Genomic DNA, 23574 nt, shown 5'->3' on the forward strand with positions numbered 1-23574 from the left:
CTACCATAATAAAGGTAATGTCCTCCTCTGGGGAAAAGGTCTGGCAGATTTGCTTGAAGCTCATTATAAAAGATTGGAGTTTCCCAAGCTTGGAGCTCCTCAACTGTAACACAAATCCACTGTGTGCACATCCACCTGGACCATTTAGTGTCTTAGAGGAAGTGGGTATGTGGAACCAACATAAACATGAAGCTCATGCTGCATGCTGTGCCATTAGTCATAAAGTTCTTTGTTTCTGACCCAGGAGTCTTTTGTCTTATGATAGCAAACATGAAACTGTGGCAAGCTAAACTACTAGTTTGCAAGTAAGGGAAACATCTCAGACCTTTCCCAGTTCCTGACAATGAGAATCTGTTTCCCAGCTCATCACTGTATTTTAGGATCCATTTTAGTAGATTACAGCAGATAGAAGCCATTTTCACTGTCTCTGTTCAACTGTTTCACAATTGCCATCTGGAGACTATCAAAACTTTGACAATTCATATGAAAAGGGTATTCATTCTGGTCCTATATTAAGATAAACAACTGTGTGATTTAAGTATCTAAAAAAACAGAATGGAAATAGCAAAGTAGTAATATAACTAGATCACTTGCTTTTCTTCCTTCTACTTTCAATCCCATGAGGTACAAACGCATTATAGGATTGAATTATAGAAATGTTTATAAACACTTAATTAAACTACATTTAATTATAATTGAGCATATTTTAGGCTTATGAATAAGTATACAGGAAGTTCATACTACAAGCAATATATTAACATTTTAATATTTTTTTTACAGTAGCACATAAGATAGTTATATGTTTTGGTTGAAAATATGTGTTAATATGAAGAAAGTAAAAAAAAACTACCCTTACTCTAGCTTTTATAAAGAAACACTAGATCACAGATTCAGATGATTTGTCTGGTAAAATATTTCAGCAAATCTTTTTACATCTATTCTCTAATTTCCATCCTTTTCTTCCTTCCACTTCTTACATCTTCAAATAGAAGAGAGCTTAATGAATTTAGTCTAGTCATCACTTTTATTATACATGGCTCATTCCCAAGCTAGAGAGTGGTCAACAAGCAGCATCTAAATTTCTGGAACTTCTTCCTACTGAAATTCTTACTGCTTCCATATTTCTCAAAATGGTTGATGGCATCACTCCCTAGAATCATGTTTAACTCTTCCCTTCTGTATTGGTTTGCTAGGGCTGCCATAAAAAAGTAATACAAGTTGGGTGGCTTAAAACAGTACAAACGTATTGTCTCAGTTCTGGAGCCTAGAAGTCCAAAATTAAGGTGTGAGCAGAGCAATGCTCCCTCTGAAACCTATAGGGGAATCCTCCCTCGCCTCTTTCTTGCTTCTGGTGGTTTTCCAGCAATCTTTGGCATTCCTTGACTTGAAGATGTATCACTCCAAACCTCTGTCTTCACATGGTGTTCTCTCTGTGTGTTCATGTCTTCATATGGCAAGCTTCTTATAAGGACACCAGCCATATTGGATTAGGGGCCCACCCTGCTCCCATATGACCTCATCTTAACTAATTGCATTTGAAATTGTCCTATTTCCAGATAAGGTCACACTCTGAGGTGCAGGGGGTTAGGACTTCACATACCTTTTTGAGGGGGACACAATTCAACCCATAACACCTTCCCTCACTAAAAAATTGGATAAGTCACTAAATCTGGTTAAATCAGTCACTAATCTCCTTAGTATCTTTCAAATCAATGTCTTCTCTCCCCTACCAGCCATTCCACCCTCTCCATTCTCCTCCTCTCCTCACACACACACACACACACATCTGTTGCCTTCTCATTGTTCCTACCTTTTATCATCAACTCTCTACTGCACTACTGAAATAGTCTCTTAAGCTATCTGGTTTCCTTGACTCTGGTTTCAACCACCCATCCCAAACCATTCATGAAACCACCCAGATGATCTTTCCAAAATGAAAATCTAATCACATTATCCCTCCACTACCACCACCACCCTCTAACAACAAACACACCTTAAAACTCTTCAGTGGTCTACAGGAGAAATTGGTACAAAACACCTAGCTTTATCTCTTTACCACTCTCGTATGCACTCTATCCTCCAGCTAAACCAAAGTGCTTACTGTTTCACATCTCTTTGCTTTTACACATGCTGATCCTTCTATATAAAATATTCTTCCCTTCCTGAACACTTGACATATTTTACTATCCTCTAAACTCCCTTGACCCACAAGGAATTGTACATTTTTTTGTGTCACTATCCTTCTTAATATATTCCTCTATTATAGTACTTATCACATGGTGTTCCAACCCTAAAATATGTGTTTTCTTCTTTACTACACCTGAAAGGTATGCCTCAAGGTGACATCTTTTGTACTCCTAGCACCTAGTATGTTGCCTGTTCCATGTTGTCTGTTGTAAATATTACTGAATTTGATTTTTTTGTGTAGTTTTTAAAGAGTGAGATCTATTCTGGGGCCAGCCCCATGGCCTACTGGTTAAGTTCGCATACTCTGCTTTGGTGGCTCAGGGTTTTGCCAGTTTGGATCCTGGGCACAGACATGGCACCACTCATCAAGCCATGCTGAGGCAGCATCCCACATAGCACAACCAGAAGGATCTACAACTAGAATATACAACTATGTACTGGGGACTTTGGGGAGAAGAAGAAAAAAAAAAGAGAGCGAGAAGATTGGCAACAGATGTTAGCTCAGGTGCCAATCTTTAAAAAAAAAAAAAAGGGTGAGACCTATTCTAAAGCTTTTGCTTCAAGGGAAAGATTTAAAAATATGCTACGAGAGAAGTTAAGCTAAAAAAGCAGCTAAAAAATAATTTAGAACAAAAGGAAAAAAAAAATCACTGCTTTATCAGAATAGCTGAAATTTAAAATTTTAAAAATGCATTACTCACTAATACCTACTAGAATGGCTAAAATTTTTTTTAAAAAACTGACAATACCAAGTGCTACAGAACATATGGGACAACTGGAACTCTCATACATGGCTGATGGGAATGCAAAACAGTATAGCCACTCTAGAAAAAGACTGGTAGCTTCTTATGAAGTTACACATACATTTATAATATAATGTAGCCATTTCACTACTTTTTGACCTAGATAAATTAAAACTTAACACTCACACAAAAATCTACACACAAATATTCATAACAGCTTTATTCATAACTGCCAAAAACTGGAAACCCAATGTCCTTGACTGTGTGAATGGATAAATGGTGGTACATATAAACAATGGAAAACTAGTCAACAGCAAAAAGGCACAATAACATGGATAAATTCTAAAATGCACTTTTCTGAGTAAAAGAAACCAGTCTCAAAAGCTTACATGCTATATGATTCCATTTGTTGGACATTCTGAAAAAAACAACAGGGGAGGAATACTTAATCATTCCCAGTGATTGCTGGGTTAAAGTTAGGGGTCAGAGGATTTAACTACAAAGGGACAGTACTAAGGGAATCATCTGGGGGTGATGGAACTATTCTGTATCCTGATTGTGGTAGTGGTTCTATGAATCCATAAATGTGCTAAAACTCATAAAACTGTACACCAACAAAGAGTTAATTTTACTGTATGTAAATTTAAAAATAAACAAATACATTACTTCCCTAGGCATGAGGATAAGCTGCCCTTTTCCTCTACTGCCGCATATCTTACCCCTAGATCAAAAAAAGACTACTTTACGTGAGGAGAAAAGCGAAACAGACTAAGAGAATGGCTTTGAGGTGGAAATAAAAGGAGTTTGCTAAAACATTATGGACATTTACCTTAAAAGGCTGGATTATGAGATAATGGTCTATAATTTTAGAGAAAGGCAAAGGCGAAGAGGTAGTGAAGAGAAGAGCAAATAGACCTTAAAATTAAAGAATGGATTGTCTCTCTAGTATTCACCTCTATTATACAGTACCATGACACAATAATTATATCTTCATCTGATTTGCTTTTTTGTATGTTTCTGCTACACATGAAATGATTGAAGAAAAAGTAATTTAATTTTAAGAAGAGATAAACCTATTTTTATTTCAGTATTCCAAATCTAAAATAAAAGGGATTAATCAGTTGGCTGCAGTTTTTGCATCAAAAGCTCTAAATGATAAAAAAAATTTCTTAAAAGTCTGATGGAATCTAATACTGGGGGTTAAATCTAAAAGGAAGTTAATACATTTGAGGAAATGATACTCGGCATATTTAATACTTTGCACCTGTCTCTGCTTGCCCGTTTTTCTTCTACTGCCTGCTCCCCTTCTGCTTTTTATTGCTTCCTCCCTTTTCTTTCCTGCCCTCCCAAACAATATGCCATGCCCTCTTCTCCTAAGTGCCTTCTAGAAATTTGCTGCAAGCCTAAATAATCTAACTGCTTTTGGAAATGACCACATAAAATATAATTCATTTCAAAGGCTGTGAATTAAAACATGGAAAATGGTCAAATTCAAATACTGTGGTACTCTCTTTCTAAAACATGACATAGGGAATATAAGTAGTCTAAAAGAACATTTAATATATATCAAATGTAAATACTAATACTAGTCTACATTTACTTTTCCAAAAAAGGACGTCATTCAAATTATAACTTTTTCCAATATATCTGGCTACTAACATGTATTTAGAATGCTGAGTTTAATAAAGTCAAAAGTATTAATATTAAATTTTGTAAAATAAAATATGCATATATTACCCAAAAAAGGGCCCTAACCAGTCTGTGAATAATTTCTTTTGGCTAAGTTTCTATGAATACTGTGGCTTATTGAATACATACCCTGAGTTCCAGATACTTAGTGCTCCAAGAAAAGAATAACTTTCCTATCTTAGGTCTTTGGTCTGAAATTATATGAATAAGTCATGTACTGTGATGGAATTTTAGAAATAAGGTGTTTGAGAAGACGACAGCTTTTTACAGTTACTGAACAACTGATGGTCTTCCATTTTCTTTTGTCCACTTATGAAACAAGAATGACCTTTGGGTAAACTCTGAAATGGTGGTGTAAGCCACACGTCGACGGAAAAACGGTTCTATAAAATGCTCCCTTGTGAACTAACAACGGAGGCAAACAAATCAATATTACCTTTCTGCTGCCTTGGTTACCACCTCAAAAAGATGGCCAAAAATGAGAACTTGGAAAGGAGAGGTTGGTGAGCAGAAAACTGAATGCCTGGCTCTTTGGAAAACTGAAAGGATCGGTGATGGTGACGCCCCTTTCAGAAGTACTCTGTGCATTACAAAATGTCTAGTTGTTTCTTTTCATGCGTTAGGACTATACTGAATGGCATTAAAAAACTTTAAAATTCCTAATATCATTCTAATGAACTGCAGAAGCATCCTATGTTGGAGTTTGAGGGTACTAATTAAGAAACTGACTCATAGGGTATTATTGCTTCAGAATAGAATATAAAGAAAAACTCACATAAGTTCCCAGGCCTAAAAGGAAAGGTTTTTTTAACTAAAGTATTTACAATAACATTTTAAACCATACCTTTTAAGTATATATAAACTTAAGACGTAATAAAATCAATTTTCATAAATGAGAAATGTGTCACATTAGACTTTTTCCTAACATAAAAATCAGTCCTTTAAATAGATCTCATTTAAGTTATAACAACAAATATTTTCTTACATAGAATATATAGATGATAACTCTGAGGTTAACATAATGTAATTTTCAATTAAAATATAAAATTTAGCAAATTTTATTTTCTTTTGCCTTTGGGAAAAATGAATTCTAGTTTCCTCATATTAAGATATATTATTTCATTAGTACAAGATGTGAATTGTTATTATTGTTCAGTCTCTCCTGAAACTTGTTCACTCTTGGGAAAATCTGCTTCATACTTCTTTTTGAGATTACTTAAATATGTTCGTAAACTGTCTGCATCCAATTGAGAGTTTCGAGCAGTTTGAACAAGCCTAGTAGCTAGATGGTACACAGCTCTCTGTCTTTCCATCTCAGGGGTACTCTTTTGGTTTTGCTGTTATTGAAAAAACATAGATAAAGATTAAAATATGAATACAATGATTTTTATTTTAAATTTTCAGCAATATTCTATCTCCTTTCATAGAAATAAGAATTCAAGGGTTAACCAATCCCTTTGGATAAGTCAGTTCCATCCAACTAGCAAAGAATATACCAGAAGAAATAAATATTATTTTGGAGAATAAAATTTATCATGAGTATTTACTGCTTTATGACAAAACCTTATATTCCTTGAAAATCACTCTTCAATGAAAAAATCTGCAATGTGCTAAATATGTCAAATTTCTCAACACAATACTAAAAAGTAATAGAAAATCCACCAGAGTTATGTGCTAGAAACACTGTCTCATTAAAAAGGTATGGGAAAACAGAACTTCTCATTGCTGTGGGGTATTCATAATTTAAAATGTCACCCAAGAGTACTACTCTACTGTCTCCTACTTTAATTCCCCAACAGATAAACTGGCAGGCAGAATGGTCATCAGTAAACTGCTTGTCTCTCAAGAGAGTTCACATATAGAAATTGCTAAAGCCTAAGAGAGAATACTGTCTGAGAGGTAAAATACATTTGTAAAATAAGCAACATAAATAGCTACTTGAAATTATGCCTCAATTCTTAACAAACTATACTTAGGATATCCAAGAAATAATGTTTAAAACGAGAATCTTCTAATACTTTGGAAAGCTTTTAGATATTCAGTCTCTGAACAGTACTTAAGTGTTGGGAGTATAGCTGGAAAATTTTTTATTCATCTCTGCCTGAGCTAGATAGGAGAATCAGCATTTTCAAACTTAATTGTTTATGGAAAGTCTTAGTGAGTTTTCCTTCACTAAGGGAAATATAATCCCTTCAACTCTTTCTCAACAGCAAGCAATTCCAGATACTTTTCTACTTTCATTATAGAAAAAATGAATATGATTCCATGACGTAGAATAAGATTATCATATATTCACCCAGCTATCTGATATATTGCTTGATCAATTATATCAGTTTATCATTTTAAAAAAAAGCTACTGAATATCTATTATCACCTATATTTTACCAGGCCACATACGTTTTGTATGGAGGAGTTTATTTCTATGGAGGATATAAAAATGTCTACCTAACATGATAATGGAACTCAAGAAGTTGAGTCTTACAGTACAAAAGACATGTTTATAAGTAAGTGATAAAGGTAATTATGAAAAGTCTCATAAGAGAAACATAAAATGCTTAGAGGAAGGAAAGCTCACTTTCAGATCAGGTCAAGAAAAGCTTAAATAGGACAGAGTACTTGGAATGAATCTTGATCGAGGGCATTCCAGATGGAGGAAACAGCTAGAGCAGACACATTAGAAAGCATGGTACACAATCAAGGTTAAAATGATGAAATGACAAGTAATTTCAATGTGGCAAAAATGTAGGTTATTATTAAATTGAGTAACATTATGTAAGGTTGGGGTAGTAAACAAAGGGAGATCATAAAGTAGTTAACAGTGTGTTTAAGAATCATCTGAAGACTGGTTAAAATGTCAATTCCTAAGCCACAGGACACCCTTAAAAATCTGCAATGGTACTCAGTATTCCAGGTGATTCTAATGTAGGTAATCCTAAGATTGCATTTTGAGAAATAATCATAGAAGACTTTTAACACTAAGCGAAGGTGTTCGACTCTTATTTGGTAAGAAACAACTAAAAGTTTCTGAGCAGGGAAACAACATGATAAGAGCTATGTTTTAGGAGATAATCTCATAGAAGTATGTAGGATGGATTGAAAAGAGAACCTACTGCAGAGTCCTAATGAGGGGTGATCAAGAAGAAGGATTCATAGACTCTAATGGGTCACTGGGAGATTAGAAAGCGAAGAGATGAGAAGATTTTTCAGAAGATAAATTTAATTTTGGACCTACTGAAGAGTGAAAACATAAATTAGGGTTTCAAGAACCCCTATGGTTTATGGAGAAAAATATATAGATTCAGAGTCAAAAAGAAATGAAAAGTAAAGGTGAGGAGTATAGAGTTCTAAACAAAGAAACGAGGGCAAAATCATAGGAACACTTCTATTTTGTAACTGGGATGATAACAAGCACCGGTGAAGAAAGGAAAGAAGGAGTAATCAAAGAAAGAGGAGAAAACACCTAGGAGAGGACAGTTACAGTAACCAAGAGGGGGAAGAATTATGAAAAGGGAAAGAAGGGTAGTGTCAAATATCAAGAGAGACTAGGGAAGATGAGAAGTGAAGGAAAGGCCATACGCTTTTATGATTAGCTGGTATTTAAGAGTGAAGTTTCAGTAAAGTGACAAGATCCAGTTTGCACATGGGAAATGGAAGAAGCAAGTATAGATTACTTTTGAGAAACTGGCAGTAGAAAGAAGAGAAATAGTTTGAGAAGTAAGGTAAAAAAGAAGGATTTCTTGGGAAAAACCTAAGCATATTCATTAAAAAAGAAAAGCCAGTGAAAAAAACACTAAGGATGCAAAGAGAAGAAAGGAAACTGACGAAGTAATATCTTAATGGAGGATGGAAAGAAAGTAGAAAATTTAACCTTAAATAGATTGAAAGGTAATCTCTTCCTCTGAGATAGGAGGGAAGAGAAAATACAAATTCCAAAGTAGAACTTTGAAGGAGGAAAGGTTCAAGGACTCATCAAGATGACCTCAAGTGTCTCAAAAAGTAAAAGAGGTGAAATTTCTATAGAGAGTGAGGGGATTGAGGGCTCAGGAAGAACAGAAGTGTTTTTGTTTGGTTTTTTTGTGAGGAAGACTGGCTCTGAAGAACTAGGTAATGAGAAGTTCTTCAGAAGAGCACTGCCAAAATCACTGACGAAGGGATTCAAGGGGGGTAATTAGGCAAGTGACGTCATAAAGACAGTCTAGGAGCTCAAAAGCTGAAGAAATGCAATAAAATATGAAGGCAGGTTAAGAAAGAATGAAAGACATAGGACACTGTTACCACTAAAGAACCTTTCATACTGCACCTGGCTTAGTTTACTGAACACACTGGATTCTTAAAACAATATAAAAACTGATGTAAAAAAATAAAAAAAGATTTCCAAATTTTGAGTCAACAGATGTGAATTCAGTATTGGATCTACTGCTTTTTAGCAAATCTCTTAACCTCTGTGAACCTCAGCTGTAAAAATGTAAGTAAAAATAATACCTATGTTATCTTTTAGTAGAAAAATCTAACTGCTTTATGAAGTATGAGGCTTATATATTAGAATAAATAGAAGAGCTTTGAAAACTATAAAAAGATATGAAAATGTACATCGTGATTATCTATTTTTAATGCTTACTTTATATACATTTATTTCCTTATCATAAAGTTAGTGTAGGAATAAGTATTCTAGGAACTAAACTGTTTAACCTTTGTCTTCTATCTTATTAGTTGATTTGCTGGGAAAGGTTATAACAGACCAAACCAAAAAAGTATTGAGAAGTAAAAAGGATCTTCCTTATTTAGGAATTAGGTTTTTATTTCAAATATTTTAATTATTATTAATTATTATATATTTAGATCCAAGGTCATAATAAACATATACACTAAAAGTATTTTCGGGAATTTGAAAAGCAATTCTTATTGCCAAAACTTTCTTACCAAGATTTGTCTGGTAATTTGAGTTGTGATTTCTTTGGCATCCAAGACAATTGATGGTGGGAGTGATGACACCTCTGCAGCTTTTAACCCTAAAATTACAACAATGGGGCTTCAATATCATTATTGCTGGTATAGTCATGTTTGTCTTAGGCAGTATTCATCTTGTCTTCACAGATTTAAACTTCCCTTCTCAGGCATTTCTGAACTACTTAATGATACCCAAAATTAAGTTTTCCAAAGTTCTGGATGACAATCTACCAATTATTAGATTTAATTACCTGTCCAAGACATATAAGACAAATTAGAATATCAATGACCTCAAGAAACCTCTCAGCAGGAAAACATGATAGGGAAAGGAAAAGAGGTAATTAGAAAATTGAATAATAGTAATAATATTGAAATTCCAACTATATATACAGTTGGTTATAGAAAGTCAAAGGATAAGTGGGTTCTGCAGGGGAAAAGTTTAGTTACAGAGATAATCTGACAGCTAAATATTCATCTATTTAGCAGATCAATGAGGGAGGAATTTCTCAGAAGATATAATGAATTCAAATTCAAATTCATGCAAATTTAAAGTACCAACTAGTATTCTTATGCTTTCAGAGTTTAATTTATTGTATAAATGCCATATAGGCTTTCTACTGTTTATACTGTGCTGACAGTTTATTGTATTTATTGCTTTAGAGGGAATGGAATCAAGACTGACTTTTATTTACGTGACGCTAATTGCTAGGCACTATGCTAGACAGTTTGTATTTGTTAATTCACTTAATCTTCACAAGCCCACATATATGGCTAATTATCCCCATTTAATAGACGAAATTGAGGCTTATAAAGATTAAATATCTGATACAAATTAAGTTATCCATCTGACTTCCCATTTCAAATAGTAAAACAAAGATACTTTTTTTTTCTCTCACAAGGGTCACATACATGGCTAAAATAATTTTTGGAACTTTACATGTATAGGTCAATTGAAAAATATCTGAATCCAAGAGACTTTACACGTCACATAATGATTTAGGTAGAAAATATCTAATCAAGTTTAGGAATAACATATGGTTTCGTAGTACATTCCATTTTAAGACTTTAAATTTAATTATCAAATTCCCTGAAGCTGAAGAAAACAAGCAAGGACCCTGTTACTGAAAGACGGTGTAAGAAATACACAATTTTTAATTCATTATATAATTTGCAAATACAAACTAAATTACACTTTTCTAAGACAGAAATGAACACTTCCAGGGCTTTCATGTGTTCTAAGTCTACGTAAGCCTACACAGTTACTGGTTAATATAAATTTAAAAATAAGCTTAGTATATATAAAATGTGAGTTTGACATAGAAAATATAGTCCTACAGCACATAAGCACTCAAAAGAATGAGAGGGAAAACTGCTTAGATTAACAGCCAAGTAAAGGGGAATACAAAGTTTATCTTATGAGAATGCGTGTGCTTCAGTGTATAGATATAATTTTTATATGCAATACCATAATTTTTTTCTTCTGTGAGTCCCTTAGAAAGTTTGTAAGTATACAAGATTGCTTCTTTGTTTCTTGAGGTGTTCTTTACATGTTGAACTTCAAAATGCATGTTTTCTACATTAGGATACAGGACATCTATATGGCATAGTTCCAGGAAATGTGTAGCAAACAGTGTAAATGCCTAGAATATATAATAATGAATATTAGTACTTTTTAAATAAACTAGATAATTCTATTTTAACGATTTAAACATAAAAGTTTAGTTTAGTTTTCCAAGTAGCTTGGCAAAAATGTAGGAGTGAAACTGATAATTGTGAGCCTAACAAGGTCAATTCATTTTTAAACGTTTTGAGAATTTATATTCAATGAAGGAAACATGGTTATACATACACATGTATGTTACATTATTGGAAAGAGAATAAATCCAAAAATTAAATCCTAAAAAACTCTGAAGATATTGGAAAGATGACGTTTACCAGAAATAAAGCTATTAACTGAGGTAAACATTTATTACAGAAGTAATCCACAAACAAAATCATAATACTTCCCTCAACTTTTGAAAAACTTTACTCTAAAGTAGCTTCCCTCCATATAAGCAGTTTTTTTTTTTTAAAGATTTTATTTTTTCCTTTTTCTCCCCAAAGCCCCCCAGTACATAGTTGTATATTTCTCGTTGTGGGTTCTTCTAGTTGTGGTATGTGGGACGCTGCCTCAGCGTGGTCTGACGAGCAATGCCATGTCCGCGCCCAGGATTCGAACCAACGAAACACTGGGCCGCCTGCAGCGGAGCGCGCGAACGTAACCACTCGGCCACGGGGCCAGCCCCATATAAGCAGTTTTTGAAAAGTGGAATCAATGTATTAGGTATTTGAAATTGCAAAGATTTTTAGTGTTTACATTTGCACTGTGTTTGGGTTAGGTACTTCTAGGGGAAAAAAATATTGGAAACACTGCATACGTCAATGATTCTCAAACTCTGGTAATCCCCTGGGGAGCTTGTCAAAGATACAAATTCTTGGGGGCTGGCCCGGTCACACAGCGGTTAAGTGTGCACATTCCGTTTCGGCAGCCTGGGGTTCTCTGGTTCAGATCCTGGGTGCAGACATGGCACCGCTTGGCATGCCATGCTGTGGTAGGCGTCCCACATATAAAGTGGAGGAAGATGGGCATGGATGTTAGCTTAGGGCCAGTCTTCCTCAGCAAAAAGAGGAGGATTGGCAGCAGTTAGCTCAGGGCTAATCTTCCTCAAAAAAAAAAAGATACAAATTCTTGGTGCTTATCTCCCCAAATTCTCAATCAGTGGCTTTAATGTGGGGCCCCAGGAAACTGTATTCTCCCTAAGTACTGTAGGTGATTTTGACGCAGGTGGTTCAAGTGACTTATGACCATGACAAATAAAAATGGCAAGCAATAGGATATATTGGAGTATATGAGGAAGCCATTTGGTATAAACCTAATTCGGCCTGACTTTTTATTTTTTCAAAAGGGCCTGACTGTGGCTATTGAGCACGCATTGCATTTCTGCTTAGACATTTCCTATGGCCAGAACAAAGGCCCTTGAGATAAAGGTGCAACTTCCCCCCACATTAGCATTTCCTTAGGGATAAGCATTTTTCCTTAGGCTAGGTACTGATTGCTGCACTCACCTCCCAGCTCACCTGTGACCACCCAGCTGGAGACAACAGACTGCCACCCTGCTGTGTTCACAGAGACAGAAGATCTACCTGCTATTTCCATCAATCGCTGTGCCGACAGAGCAGTCTCGCGACTATTGTAAAAGGGACATTTCAATCCTATGTGAAACATCCTCTTTGAGGGTATATAACCACCCTTATACCCCCACTTCTTTGGAGTGCTCTGTTCCTTTGTGGAAAGACTCTCCGGGGTTATAATCCTCAGATTTAAGCTCAGAATAAACTCACCCAAATTTTCATTTATAGATTGGATATGGATTATTTTCGTCGACAACCACTACCACATGCTTTCCTGCCCAGAGTTACTAAAGCAGTTAGAGATTTGAATAATTGGTTATGTTTTAAGACTTTACCAGTGAGAAAGTAAATGGGCAATTAGTGGAAAATTAAAATATTAAGACATTAAAAAATATATTTGACTGGCAAATGGCTATCAATTATGGAAGGGGAGTGACAAGAGAAGGAATAGTTTGCCATATGACAGAAAAATCTCAACTATCTACTCAACAAATCAAAAAGGGGTATAAAACAACCAAATTTACAAAGCCACAAGAAAATATTTAGAAATTCAGTAAACTATAGAGAAGCTTGGGACCATGTTCATAATAACCATAATGCCCTCAAAATTTATATATCAAACCAATCTATTATAGTAATTTTGTAAACTCTATTTCAGGTTAATTCAATTTAACAAATAATTATTCAGGACCTAAATATTGCAAGGATTATGCTAAGCGCTAAAGATACTATAACTATATTTTGACTAAGTTATTTATACTAGAAAAGGACATTGCTATGGACTGAGTGTTTACATCCTCCCCAGATTCAAATGTTGAAATCATAACTCCCAGGGTTCTGGTATTAGGAGGTAGGACCTTTGGGAGGTGATTAAGTTATGACAGTGGAACCCTCCTGAGTGGGATTAGCGCTATCATAAAAGAGACCCCACAGAGCTTCCTTGCCCTCTCTGTGAGGCTATGTCTACAACCTAGAAGAGGGTCCTCACCAGAATTCCACCATACTGGAACCCTGATCTCGGACTTTCGGCCTCCAGAACTGTGAGAAATAAATTTCTGTTGTTTATAAGTTACCCACTATGGTATTGTGTTATAGTAGTCCAAACTGACTAAGATAGATATTCAAAAGTACTACTAAAAGCAATATTCTCAGCTATTACAGAATACCTCAGAATTGGATACTGTATACTTAGGGTTCTCCCAAGAAACAGAACCAATAGGAGAGACATATATCTCCTATTATATATAGAAACAAACATATATAAATGAGATATAGAGAGGTATAGAGAATATATAGAACAGACAGATACATACAAAGAGATTTATTATAAGGAATTTGCTCATGCAGTTATGGAGGCTGACAAATTCCAAGATCTACAGTCAGCAAGCTATAAACCCAGGAGAGCTGATGGTATAGCTCCTGTCTAAACACCAGCAGGCTCAAGACGCTGAAAGAGCTGATGTTTCAGTTCAAGTCCCAAGGCAGGAAAGAAGTGATATACCAGATCAAAGGAAGTCAGGCAGGAGTAATTCCCTCTCACTCCCAGGAGGGTTAGCCTTTTTGTTCTACTGAGGACTTAAACTGGGCCCCACTCGAAGCTAGGAAAGCCAATCTGCTTTACTCATTCTAACAATTCAAATAGTAATTTCATCCAGAAACATCCTCACAGATGTATCAGAATAATGTTTGACCAAATGTCCGGGTACTCTGATGCCCAGTCAAGTTAAGACATCAAATTAACCATCACAAGTTCAACCCTTGTCAACTTGGCACCCATTACACATCTCTTAAAACCATACTTAATCTCCAAATAAAGACAACAACAAGGTCATAATTCTACCTAACATGATACAACCATCCTGGATACAATCAAGAATGTACTAATCTCTTTCCCAGAAGAGGACATAAACTCCTCGAGCGATGTTTACTCTTCTCCTTGATATCCTGTAACTCAAATACTATGATATAAAATTAATAATACTTAAACTATGATATAAAGTCAACACATCTTATGTTACATGATAAGGAAATAAGAGAAGAAAGAAAACAAAGATGTATACATACACAAAACATATTGATAACAAAATAAGGAAAAGATATACACTACTCTTGACAATTACAATCCTCATCTGTAACTGGTCACACGGTCACAGCTGGTATTTATAACTACCTTCTTCCACTAGCCATGTCATATTCCCTTTGCCTTCAGCAAGCATCTCAGTTGGTCGTGGTTCTTTACTTGGTAGAGTGACCCAAACCTTAATTCCTGAAGGGTCTGGGCCATTAGTAATCATGCCTGGATTGGGTTGCTGTAGTTTTCAACTGACCTTAATCTCAAGGCATGGTAATACTAAGAGACACCTTAAGGGATCTCCTGTATTCCAGATACAGTCTTCCTTGCCACCATTGTGGAGTAGTAATCTGATTTCCCCTTGGTAGCCAGGATCAATCACTACAGTCAGCATAGTAATCCCTTCTTTGCTTGTTGATTCAGAGGCATAAGAACCCAAAGTGGCTGGGTGGTAGTCTTAACTTCCAGTTTAATGGAATCATTATTGTGTCTCTTGGTGGATGCATTTCTCCCTTTGGAACTAAGAGCTCTAGGCCAGTAGAGCATAAGGTCATGGGAACAGGAAGCAAAAATTTTGCTAGTTGGTCACTAGAGGTAATAACCAGTGGTAGTGTGCTACCCCCATTTCCACTTCTTGATCCCTAGACCCATGAATCCTGGCTATGAGAGAAACAGTACCATATACTGAACACTAATACAGATTTATGGAGAACTTTGTCCCAGCCCTGCAAGATATTGCCATCTAACTGGCAGTGTAACTGAGTCTTCAAAAGGCCTTGACCATTCTATCAAGCGAGCTGCTTCAGGATGCTGGGAAACATGATAAGACCTGTGAATTCCATGAGCAGGGGCCAAAGCTGCACTTCATTTGCTATGAAGTGAATTGCTCAATCAGAAGCAATTCTGTATGGAATACCACAACGGTGGATAAAGCATTCTGTTAAGTTCATGGTTGGTAGTTTTGGCAGAAGCAATACATTCAGTAAAGGCAAATCTGTACCCAAAGTAAGTGTCTAGTCTAGTAAGAACAAATTGCTGCCCCTTTCATGATGGAAGAGGTCCAGTGTAGTCAACCTGCCACCAGGCAGCTGGTTGATCACCTCAGGGAATGGTGCCATATCAGAGGCTCAGTGTTGGTCTTTGCTGCTGAAAGACTGGGCACTCAGTGGTGGCTGTAGCCAGGTCAGCCATAGAAAGTGAGTGGAAATCTGTTGCTGAGCCCATGTATAACCTCCAACCATGCCACCACGGCCATTTTGTTCATGAGTTCATGGGGTGATGGTAGGGGTGGCTGGGGAGAGACGCCTACTGGCATCCACAGAACATTTCATCCTATCCACTTGATTATTAAAATCTTCCTCTGCTGAGGCCACCATTTGGTAAGTATTCACATGGAATACAAATACCTTCACATTTTTTGCCCACTCAAAGTGATTTATCCACATACCTCTTCCCCAAATTTCCTTATTACCAATTTTCCAATCATGTTCCCTCCAAGTCACAGTCAGACCACTCGCCAGAGCCCAGGAATTGGTATATAATAATCATACATCTGGCCATTTCTCCTTCTAAGCAAAATGAATAACTAGGTACATTGCTTGAAGTTCTGCCCACTCGGACAATTCCCCTCATCACTGTCCTTTGGGGATGTCCCAGAAAGGGGCTGTATTGCCACAGCTGTCCACTTTCAGGTGGTGCCTGAATATCATGCAAAACCATCCAGAAACCAGGCAATCCTTCCCTTCTTCTGTCAACTGATCCTACAGAATTCTCCATGAGGCCACAGGTGCAGGCTGAGAGAGAGTAGTGTAGCAGGAGTGGGGACCATGAGCATTTGGGCCATTTCTTCATGCAACTTACTAGTGCCTTCAGTGCCTGCTTGGACCCAATCATGTATATACCACTTCTGTTTGATGATGGAGTGCTGTCATGCACACCAACTTTATAGTTGGTGGGTCAGATAACACCCAGTTCATGATGTGCAGCTTAAGTCACATGGTAACGGTGGTCTACAGTTAATCATTCAGTCTCTACTAAGGCACAGTAGCACACCAAGAGCTGTTTCTCAAGGGAAGAGTAGTTATCCACAGAGGATAGCAGGGATTTTCTCCAAAATCCTAAAGCCCTGTGCTGCAATTCACCTACAGGCGCCTGCCAAGGGTTCCAAGCAGCATCTCTATCTGCCACTGCCACTTCGAGCACTATCGGATCTGCTTGATCATATGGCCTAGCCAGCAGAGCAGGTTGCATGGCTGAACCTGTTGCAGAGCCTTCTCTTTTTCTGGGCCCCACTCAGCCTAGCAGTTTTCAGGTCACTTGGTAAATGGGCTGGAGTAACCCATCTAAATGAGTAATATGTTGCCTCTAAAATCCAAAAAGACCCACTATGCATTTTGTCTCTTTTTGGTTGTAGGAGGAGCCAGATGTAACAACTTATCCTTCACCTTAGAGAGTATCTCAATACGCCCCACACCACTGGACCCTGAGAAATTTCACTGTGGTAGAAGGCCCCTGTACTTGTGTCAGATTTATTTCTCCCTCTGACACACAGATGTCTTACCAACAAGTCTAGAGCAGTTGCTACTTCTTGCTCACTAGGTGAATCAGCATAATGTTATCAATGTAACGGACCAGTGTGAAGGAAAGTGCTCAAGATCCTTGCAAACTAATTTAAGACATAGAACTACAGAGTTGATATATCCTTGAAGTTGGACAGTGAAGATGTACTGCTGTCCTTGCCAGCTCAAAGCAAACTGCTTCTGGTTGTCTTTATTGACAGGCAGGGAGAAAAAAGCATTGGCTAGATCAATTAGCTGCATACCAGGTACCAGGGATGTGTTAATTTGCTCAAGCAATGAAATCTCATCTGGTACAGCAGCTGCAATTGCAGTCACCACTCAGTTAAGGTTACAAAAATCCACTGTCATTCTCAAAGATTTACCTGTCTCCTATACCAGCCAAATAGGTGAGTTGAATGGGAATGTGGTGGGAATCAGCCTTGATGATTTTTCAAGGCCTTGATGGTGGCACTAATCTCTACAACCCTCCAGGAAGGCAGTATTGCTTCTGGTTTGCTATTTTCCTAGGTAGAAGTAGTTCTAGTGGCTTTGATTTGGTCTTTCCTACTGTAATAGTCCTCACTCCCCAAAGGTCAGGGAATCAACGTGAGGATTCTGCCAGCTTTTGAGTACATCTATCCCAATTATGCATGCTAGAACTGGAGAAACAATCACAGGATGGTTGGGGATCCACTGGGCCCACTGTGAGATGGACCTGAGCTAAAACTCCATTAATCACCTAACCTCCATAAGCCCCTCAGACTGGTGGACCAGAATGATGTTTTGGGTCTCCTGGAGTTAGAATCAGTTCAGAGCCAGCGTCCAGTAGTCCTCAAAAGTTCTGGTTATTTCCTTTTTCCAAATGCACACTTACTCTGGTAAAAGGCTGTAAGTCCCTTTGGAGAAGGGTGGGAGAAAGATTAACACATAAATTTTTGGCAGTGTGCCAGAGCCCTTCCTCAAGGGGACCTACCCTCCCTTTCATTCAAGAGGTTCTAGGTCTGTAAACTGGCTCAAGTCTAGAAATTCACTGAGGGACAGTGACTCTCTGTTTTTGTTTTTGTGGTTTTTTTTTTTTTGAGGAAGAGTAACCCTGAGCTAACTACTGCCAATTCTCCTCTTTTTGCTGAGGAATACTGGCCCTGAGCTAACATCCGTGCCCATCTTCCTCTACTTTATACGTGGGATGCCTACCACAGCATGGCTTTTGCCAAGCGGTGCCATATCCGCATCCGGGATCCGAGCCAGTGAACCCCAAACCCCGGACTGCCAAGAAGCAGAACGTGCGAACTTAACTGCTGCGCCACTGGGCCAGCCCATGTCATTCTCTGTTTTTATGATCTAGGCTAGATTTGTGTTCACTTGACCTAGAACTTTTCTGCTTACGCAGATCAAGTAAGAATTTAATAAGTTTCCTATCTATTTCACTTCTAGAAACACCATGATCAATTAGCCAACCCCAAAGTTCTGCCCAAGTGAAGACTATTCTGATTGATGCTTTGACTCTGCTGTCCATTTTGGTAACCATGTCCACCTTGCCTTTGTCGGTTGAGTGCCACTAGCTGACTCGTGCCACCACAAGATCCAGTTACTCCTATTGTATTTAGGTTTCCCAATTGAGTGACTGCAGTTTTCTCTGTAAGTTCTGGCCTACAGAGAAGAGTGATCACAGAGCTCTTCTAGGATGTTGGGGCTCTCTTCACAAATTTATTTCTCCAAGTCATGGTGAAAGGTATGTCTTCTGGACCCCATCAGGGTGGGAGAGTAGTTCTTAAATGACAAATCCATAATAACATTCCAATCTCTTTAATTCTTTGAATCCTTTCTTCTACATTAAACCAAGGCAAGTTCAGCATTTCCAACTTACTCACTGTGGGCTACTTTTTTTTTTTTTTTTTTTTCCTTTTTCTCCCCAAAGCCCCCCGGTACATAGTTGTGTATTCTTCGTTGTGGGTTCTTCTAGTTGTGGCATGTGGGACACTGCCTCAGCGTGGTCTGACGAGCAATGCCATGTCCGCGCCCAGGATTCGAACCAACGAAACACTGGGCCGCCTGCAGCGGAGCGCGCGAACTTAACCACTCGGCCACAGGGCCAGCCCCTGTGGGCTACTTTTTGGTTCAACCAAACATCTGACCTGCAACATTAAATGCAAAATCTCTGCTTAGTGAGTCCACATCAATAAATTTGGCCTGATCCAACTTCATGTTCCTTCCATCATTATCCTATATCCTTAATATCCAGTTCCACATGTTCCCCAGATTTCCAGCTGTATAAATTAGAAAACTCACGTAGTTCTTTTGAAGTATACTGTACCTCCTCATGGGCCACACTTTGTACTTCACCTTTAAAGGCTTCCTGGGACCTGAGTCTAGATATAGGTCTAGAAGCAAAAAAGAGTGGTAGAGATGGATCCTGAGGAGAATCAGCATTGTATTACATGGCAACTGTCTCAGGGCAGGCTATTACAGTTTCTTCAGGCAACACAGAGTTAATTCCTTCAGATGGGATGGGGAAGTCACTCCCACTGAGAGCAGAGAGGCCTCTTCCGCTGGCAAAGAAGGCTCACCAGAATCTAGAGGCTCAATGTCCCCAACTTCATCAGAGTCTTCTCACATATCCCCATTCCAATTTTCAGAACTCCATTCCTTCTCAAATCAGTGCTTTCACTTTAATAATAGAGTTGCTACTATATGGCTGGGAGTTCAACTTGCATTGTAATTCAGCCAGTCACAGGATGAGATTCTGGGTTTAATTTTCAGTAATCTCAGGTCTATGGCTACAAAAGATAAGAGTCTCCTTCAGGGCACACATCAAAGCTTTCAGGTAATTTACGCAGCGATTTGAATTCCAGAACTCATCCTTTTTCCCCACTTTTTGTCCAGTGACATTAGGAGCAACTAGCCCATCTCATTATATTCATTAGGTTGCCAAAAATATTTGAAAACATCATACACATAGTCATCCAGCTCTGTGCTGCTTATAAGTGGATAATTAAGAGTATCCAATGGTGAATGGTGATTTGTGTATTTCCATTGCCAGATCACACTATGGACTACCAGTGCTTTCTTTACTACTGGAAATAGAATCATTAGTATCTTTCAATCTAATTAGATTAGAGAGTCAATTCCAGAAACCCTAGAACAAATTTGACAATTTATCTTTAAAATTCTGTTCCTCTAGAACAACTCTTGATACAAAAGTCTGATTTAGGGTTCTCTAAAGAAAAAGAATTAATAGGATATGTGTATGTGTGTATGGGTGTGTGGGGTGTGTGTGTGTGTGTGTGTGTGTAGAGATTTAATATAAGGAATTGGCTCATGTGGTTATGGAGACTGACGAGTCCCCAAATCTGCAATCAGCAAGCTGGAGACCCAAGACAGCTGATGGTGTAGTTCCAGTCCAAGTCCAAAGGCCCGGGAACCAGGAGAGCCGATGGTGTAGTTCCAGTCCAAATGTTGGCAGCCTCAAGGCCCAGAAAGAGCTGATGTTTCAGTTTGAGTTCAAAGGCAGGAAAGAACTGATGTCCCAGATTGAAGGCAATCAGGCAGGAGGAGTCTCCTCTTACTCCCAGCAGGGTCAGCCTTTTAGTTTTACTCAGGACTTCAACTCGGCCCCACTCAAAACTGACTGGATGGGGCCCACCCACATTAGGGAGAGCAGTCTGCTTTACTCATTCTAACAATTCAAATACCAATCTCATCCAGAAACACCCTCACAGATAGACCCAGAATAATGTTTGACTAGATCTCTGGGTACTCCATAGCACAATCAAGTTGACATGTAAAATTAATCATCATAGACACTAATTAGCTTTTAAGCCTAACAAGTAATACATGCATCTTATTTATATGAGAAACTCTGCTCAACTGACATAGATTCAGAATTACAAAGACTAATGTTATCTATTAACATTACTTTTGATTTATCACATACTTTTCTTTAAGTATAAAATAAGATTTTTCTCATTCTATATAGTAAATCATTATGGACTCTCATTTAAGGTAAAGAACCTCATTTTAGGGATGTCTTAAGGTAATTTAAATATGAAAAATATTTTTATTTAAGTTTTTTCATATCTGTTCCTATACTTTCAGTGATCATCTAAAAAGATATTTTACAAATTAGCTTAATAATAGAGCAAAAATCATAGTTTGTTTTACATAGTTGATTGTGAAAAAACGTTTTCTTTAAAAGAATGAAATCTTAGGCAAGTAAAATAAATAATTCCATAAAGTGATCTCAGATGCCCAGTTCTACTTCATGTTGTGACAGCTCAGTCAATGTCATGACATGTGGAGACAATTATTGAAATGCTTTCATGTTTTGCTATTTAATTTGATCAAATCAAAGCCAAGTGACTAGTTTTGACTTTACGAGTATTTCTTGATTTCCTCCTTTCCTTGTCTACATCATGACTATCATACTAACTGCTCCTGCTTCTATCAGAAATGAAGTAACAAAAATATAAATGCTATGGTATGTTTTTATTACCTAAAATTGTTTAAAGAGATATTTGTAGGTGCCTGTAAAATCCAATCATGATAAATATATAAAGCATACATCAAAAAAAGACTCAAAATTAGTATACTTAAAATAGAGAAGAATACCTTTAAGCTCAGCAGATGTTCACAAACAGCATAACAAATACCAATACCTTCTTCTGTATTAGTACCTCTGCCAAGTTCATCAATTAATATGAGTGATTTGTCATTAGCATTATGTAGAATATAAGCTATCTGAAAAATATAATTTTAATATTATTCATTGTAACCAAACAGCTGTCACTATCATACAGAAAAATGAGGAGAAATCCAGTCTCTTTATTAGTTCATCTGAAATATATTTTTATAGAGAAATCCTGCTGAGCAGAAACTAACACATTGCTTTTCTTTCTAAAAATCTCATGACTAATGATTCCAATAGAACAGCTGATATGTATATAAATAGACATATGCATTTGTGTATGAGATAGAGTAAACAACCATTATCTAAAATATTAATGTTTTAGATACAGTGAAATGAAACAAAGCAATGAATTAAATGTTTAAATAAAGCACAAAGATAGTCATTTTCTTTGCCATAAATGACTAATCAATTGTTGACATAAAATACTCAAGACTATCTCTCAAATTTATTTTAACATCTCCACATCCAGTAAAAATGGAAAGAAAAATTAGGAAAAAGCATCCAAATCCATTGATTCCTGGTTAAACATATAAATTTAAATCCATGCCCAACAAAGACAAGACTTTAATTGACAGAAATGCTCCTTCTCCAGTGAAGATTATTAACTTAACAGAATTCCAGGGGCCGGCCCAGTGACATAGGGGTTTAGTTTGAGCACTCCACCTCGGTGGCCTGGGGTTCACAGGTCCAGATCCCAGGCACAGACCTATGCGCTGCTCATCAAGCCACCCTGTGGTGGTGTCCCATATACAAAATAGAGGAAGATTAGCACAGATGTTAGCTCAGGGCCAATCTTCCCCAGCAAAAACAGGAGGATTGGCAACAGACAATAGCTCAGGGCCAATCTTCCTCACCAAAAAAAAAGAAGAAGAAAATAGAGTTCCGCCCTTATTATGTCATGACACAATAGTAACCTTCAAGGCTATTTTACCTTACTATGGGACTAAGCTTCTTGAGAGCCAGTACCATTTAAAAGTACACCTCAAGCATGTAGTATATTGCTACATTCTCCCATAGATATGCAATACATACTAAATAATTATATAAATGTCATATGCTGTGGGCAAATAATTTTATTCCCACTCCATCTACAGAAAATTAGCAACTGTATAGTGATCCAATAATTCCTACATACTAAAAATAGCCCAAGAGCTATACTAAATTCCTTTAGCCCTTCGAGCCTACTTGATGTTTGCTCAGATCAGAAACAGGTGATGATACATACTTTGATACAGGAAGTGAAAATTCTATAAGAGCACAGAAGAGGATGATTTTTAAAAGTCTTCTAACACAGTGATCTTTTATCTTAAAATCAAGCCTAACAGGAACAATAGATACTATGCAAAATGGTCCTGAACAGGTCATCGTTTTCTGAAAAGTCTTTTATATGTTTCATATAAAAACATGAAAGCATGTTTTTATCATTCAATAACACCAGCTTTTTCTTTAAAACTGCAATTTTCAATAAAACATTCACTCCATTTCCACATATGACAGAAATTAGGAAGCTGTCTTTGACTG

The 23574-nt window shown here is 37.2% G+C and overlaps 1 protein-coding gene across 3 annotated transcripts in view; it reads right to left on the reverse strand.

Moving 5' to 3' along the window:
* Positions 1-5664: 5664 nt before the first annotated feature.
* MSH4 (mutS homolog 4) overlaps positions 5665-23574 on the reverse strand; it is an 83059-nt gene continuing 65149 nt past the window's right edge. For all 3 annotated transcript variants that reach the window (XM_001918273.6, XM_023641839.2, XM_023641838.2), the window contains 4 exons: positions 21975-22103; positions 11032-11206; positions 9540-9628; positions 5665-5956 (listed from right to left, as the gene is read on the reverse strand). In XM_001918273.6, the coding sequence (XP_001918308.3) occupies positions 5765-5956; positions 9540-9628; positions 11032-11206; positions 21975-22103 (585 nt within the window). In that variant the 3' untranslated portion in view covers positions 5665-5764. The remainder of the gene's footprint in view (positions 5957-9539; positions 9629-11031; positions 11207-21974; positions 22104-23574) is intronic.

The sequence above is a fragment of the Equus caballus genome, chromosome 5 (genome assembly GCF_041296265.1).
Source record: "Equus caballus isolate H_3958 breed thoroughbred chromosome 5, TB-T2T, whole genome shotgun sequence".
In the NCBI taxonomy this organism is placed as follows: Eukaryota; Metazoa; Chordata; class Mammalia; order Perissodactyla; family Equidae; genus Equus; species Equus caballus.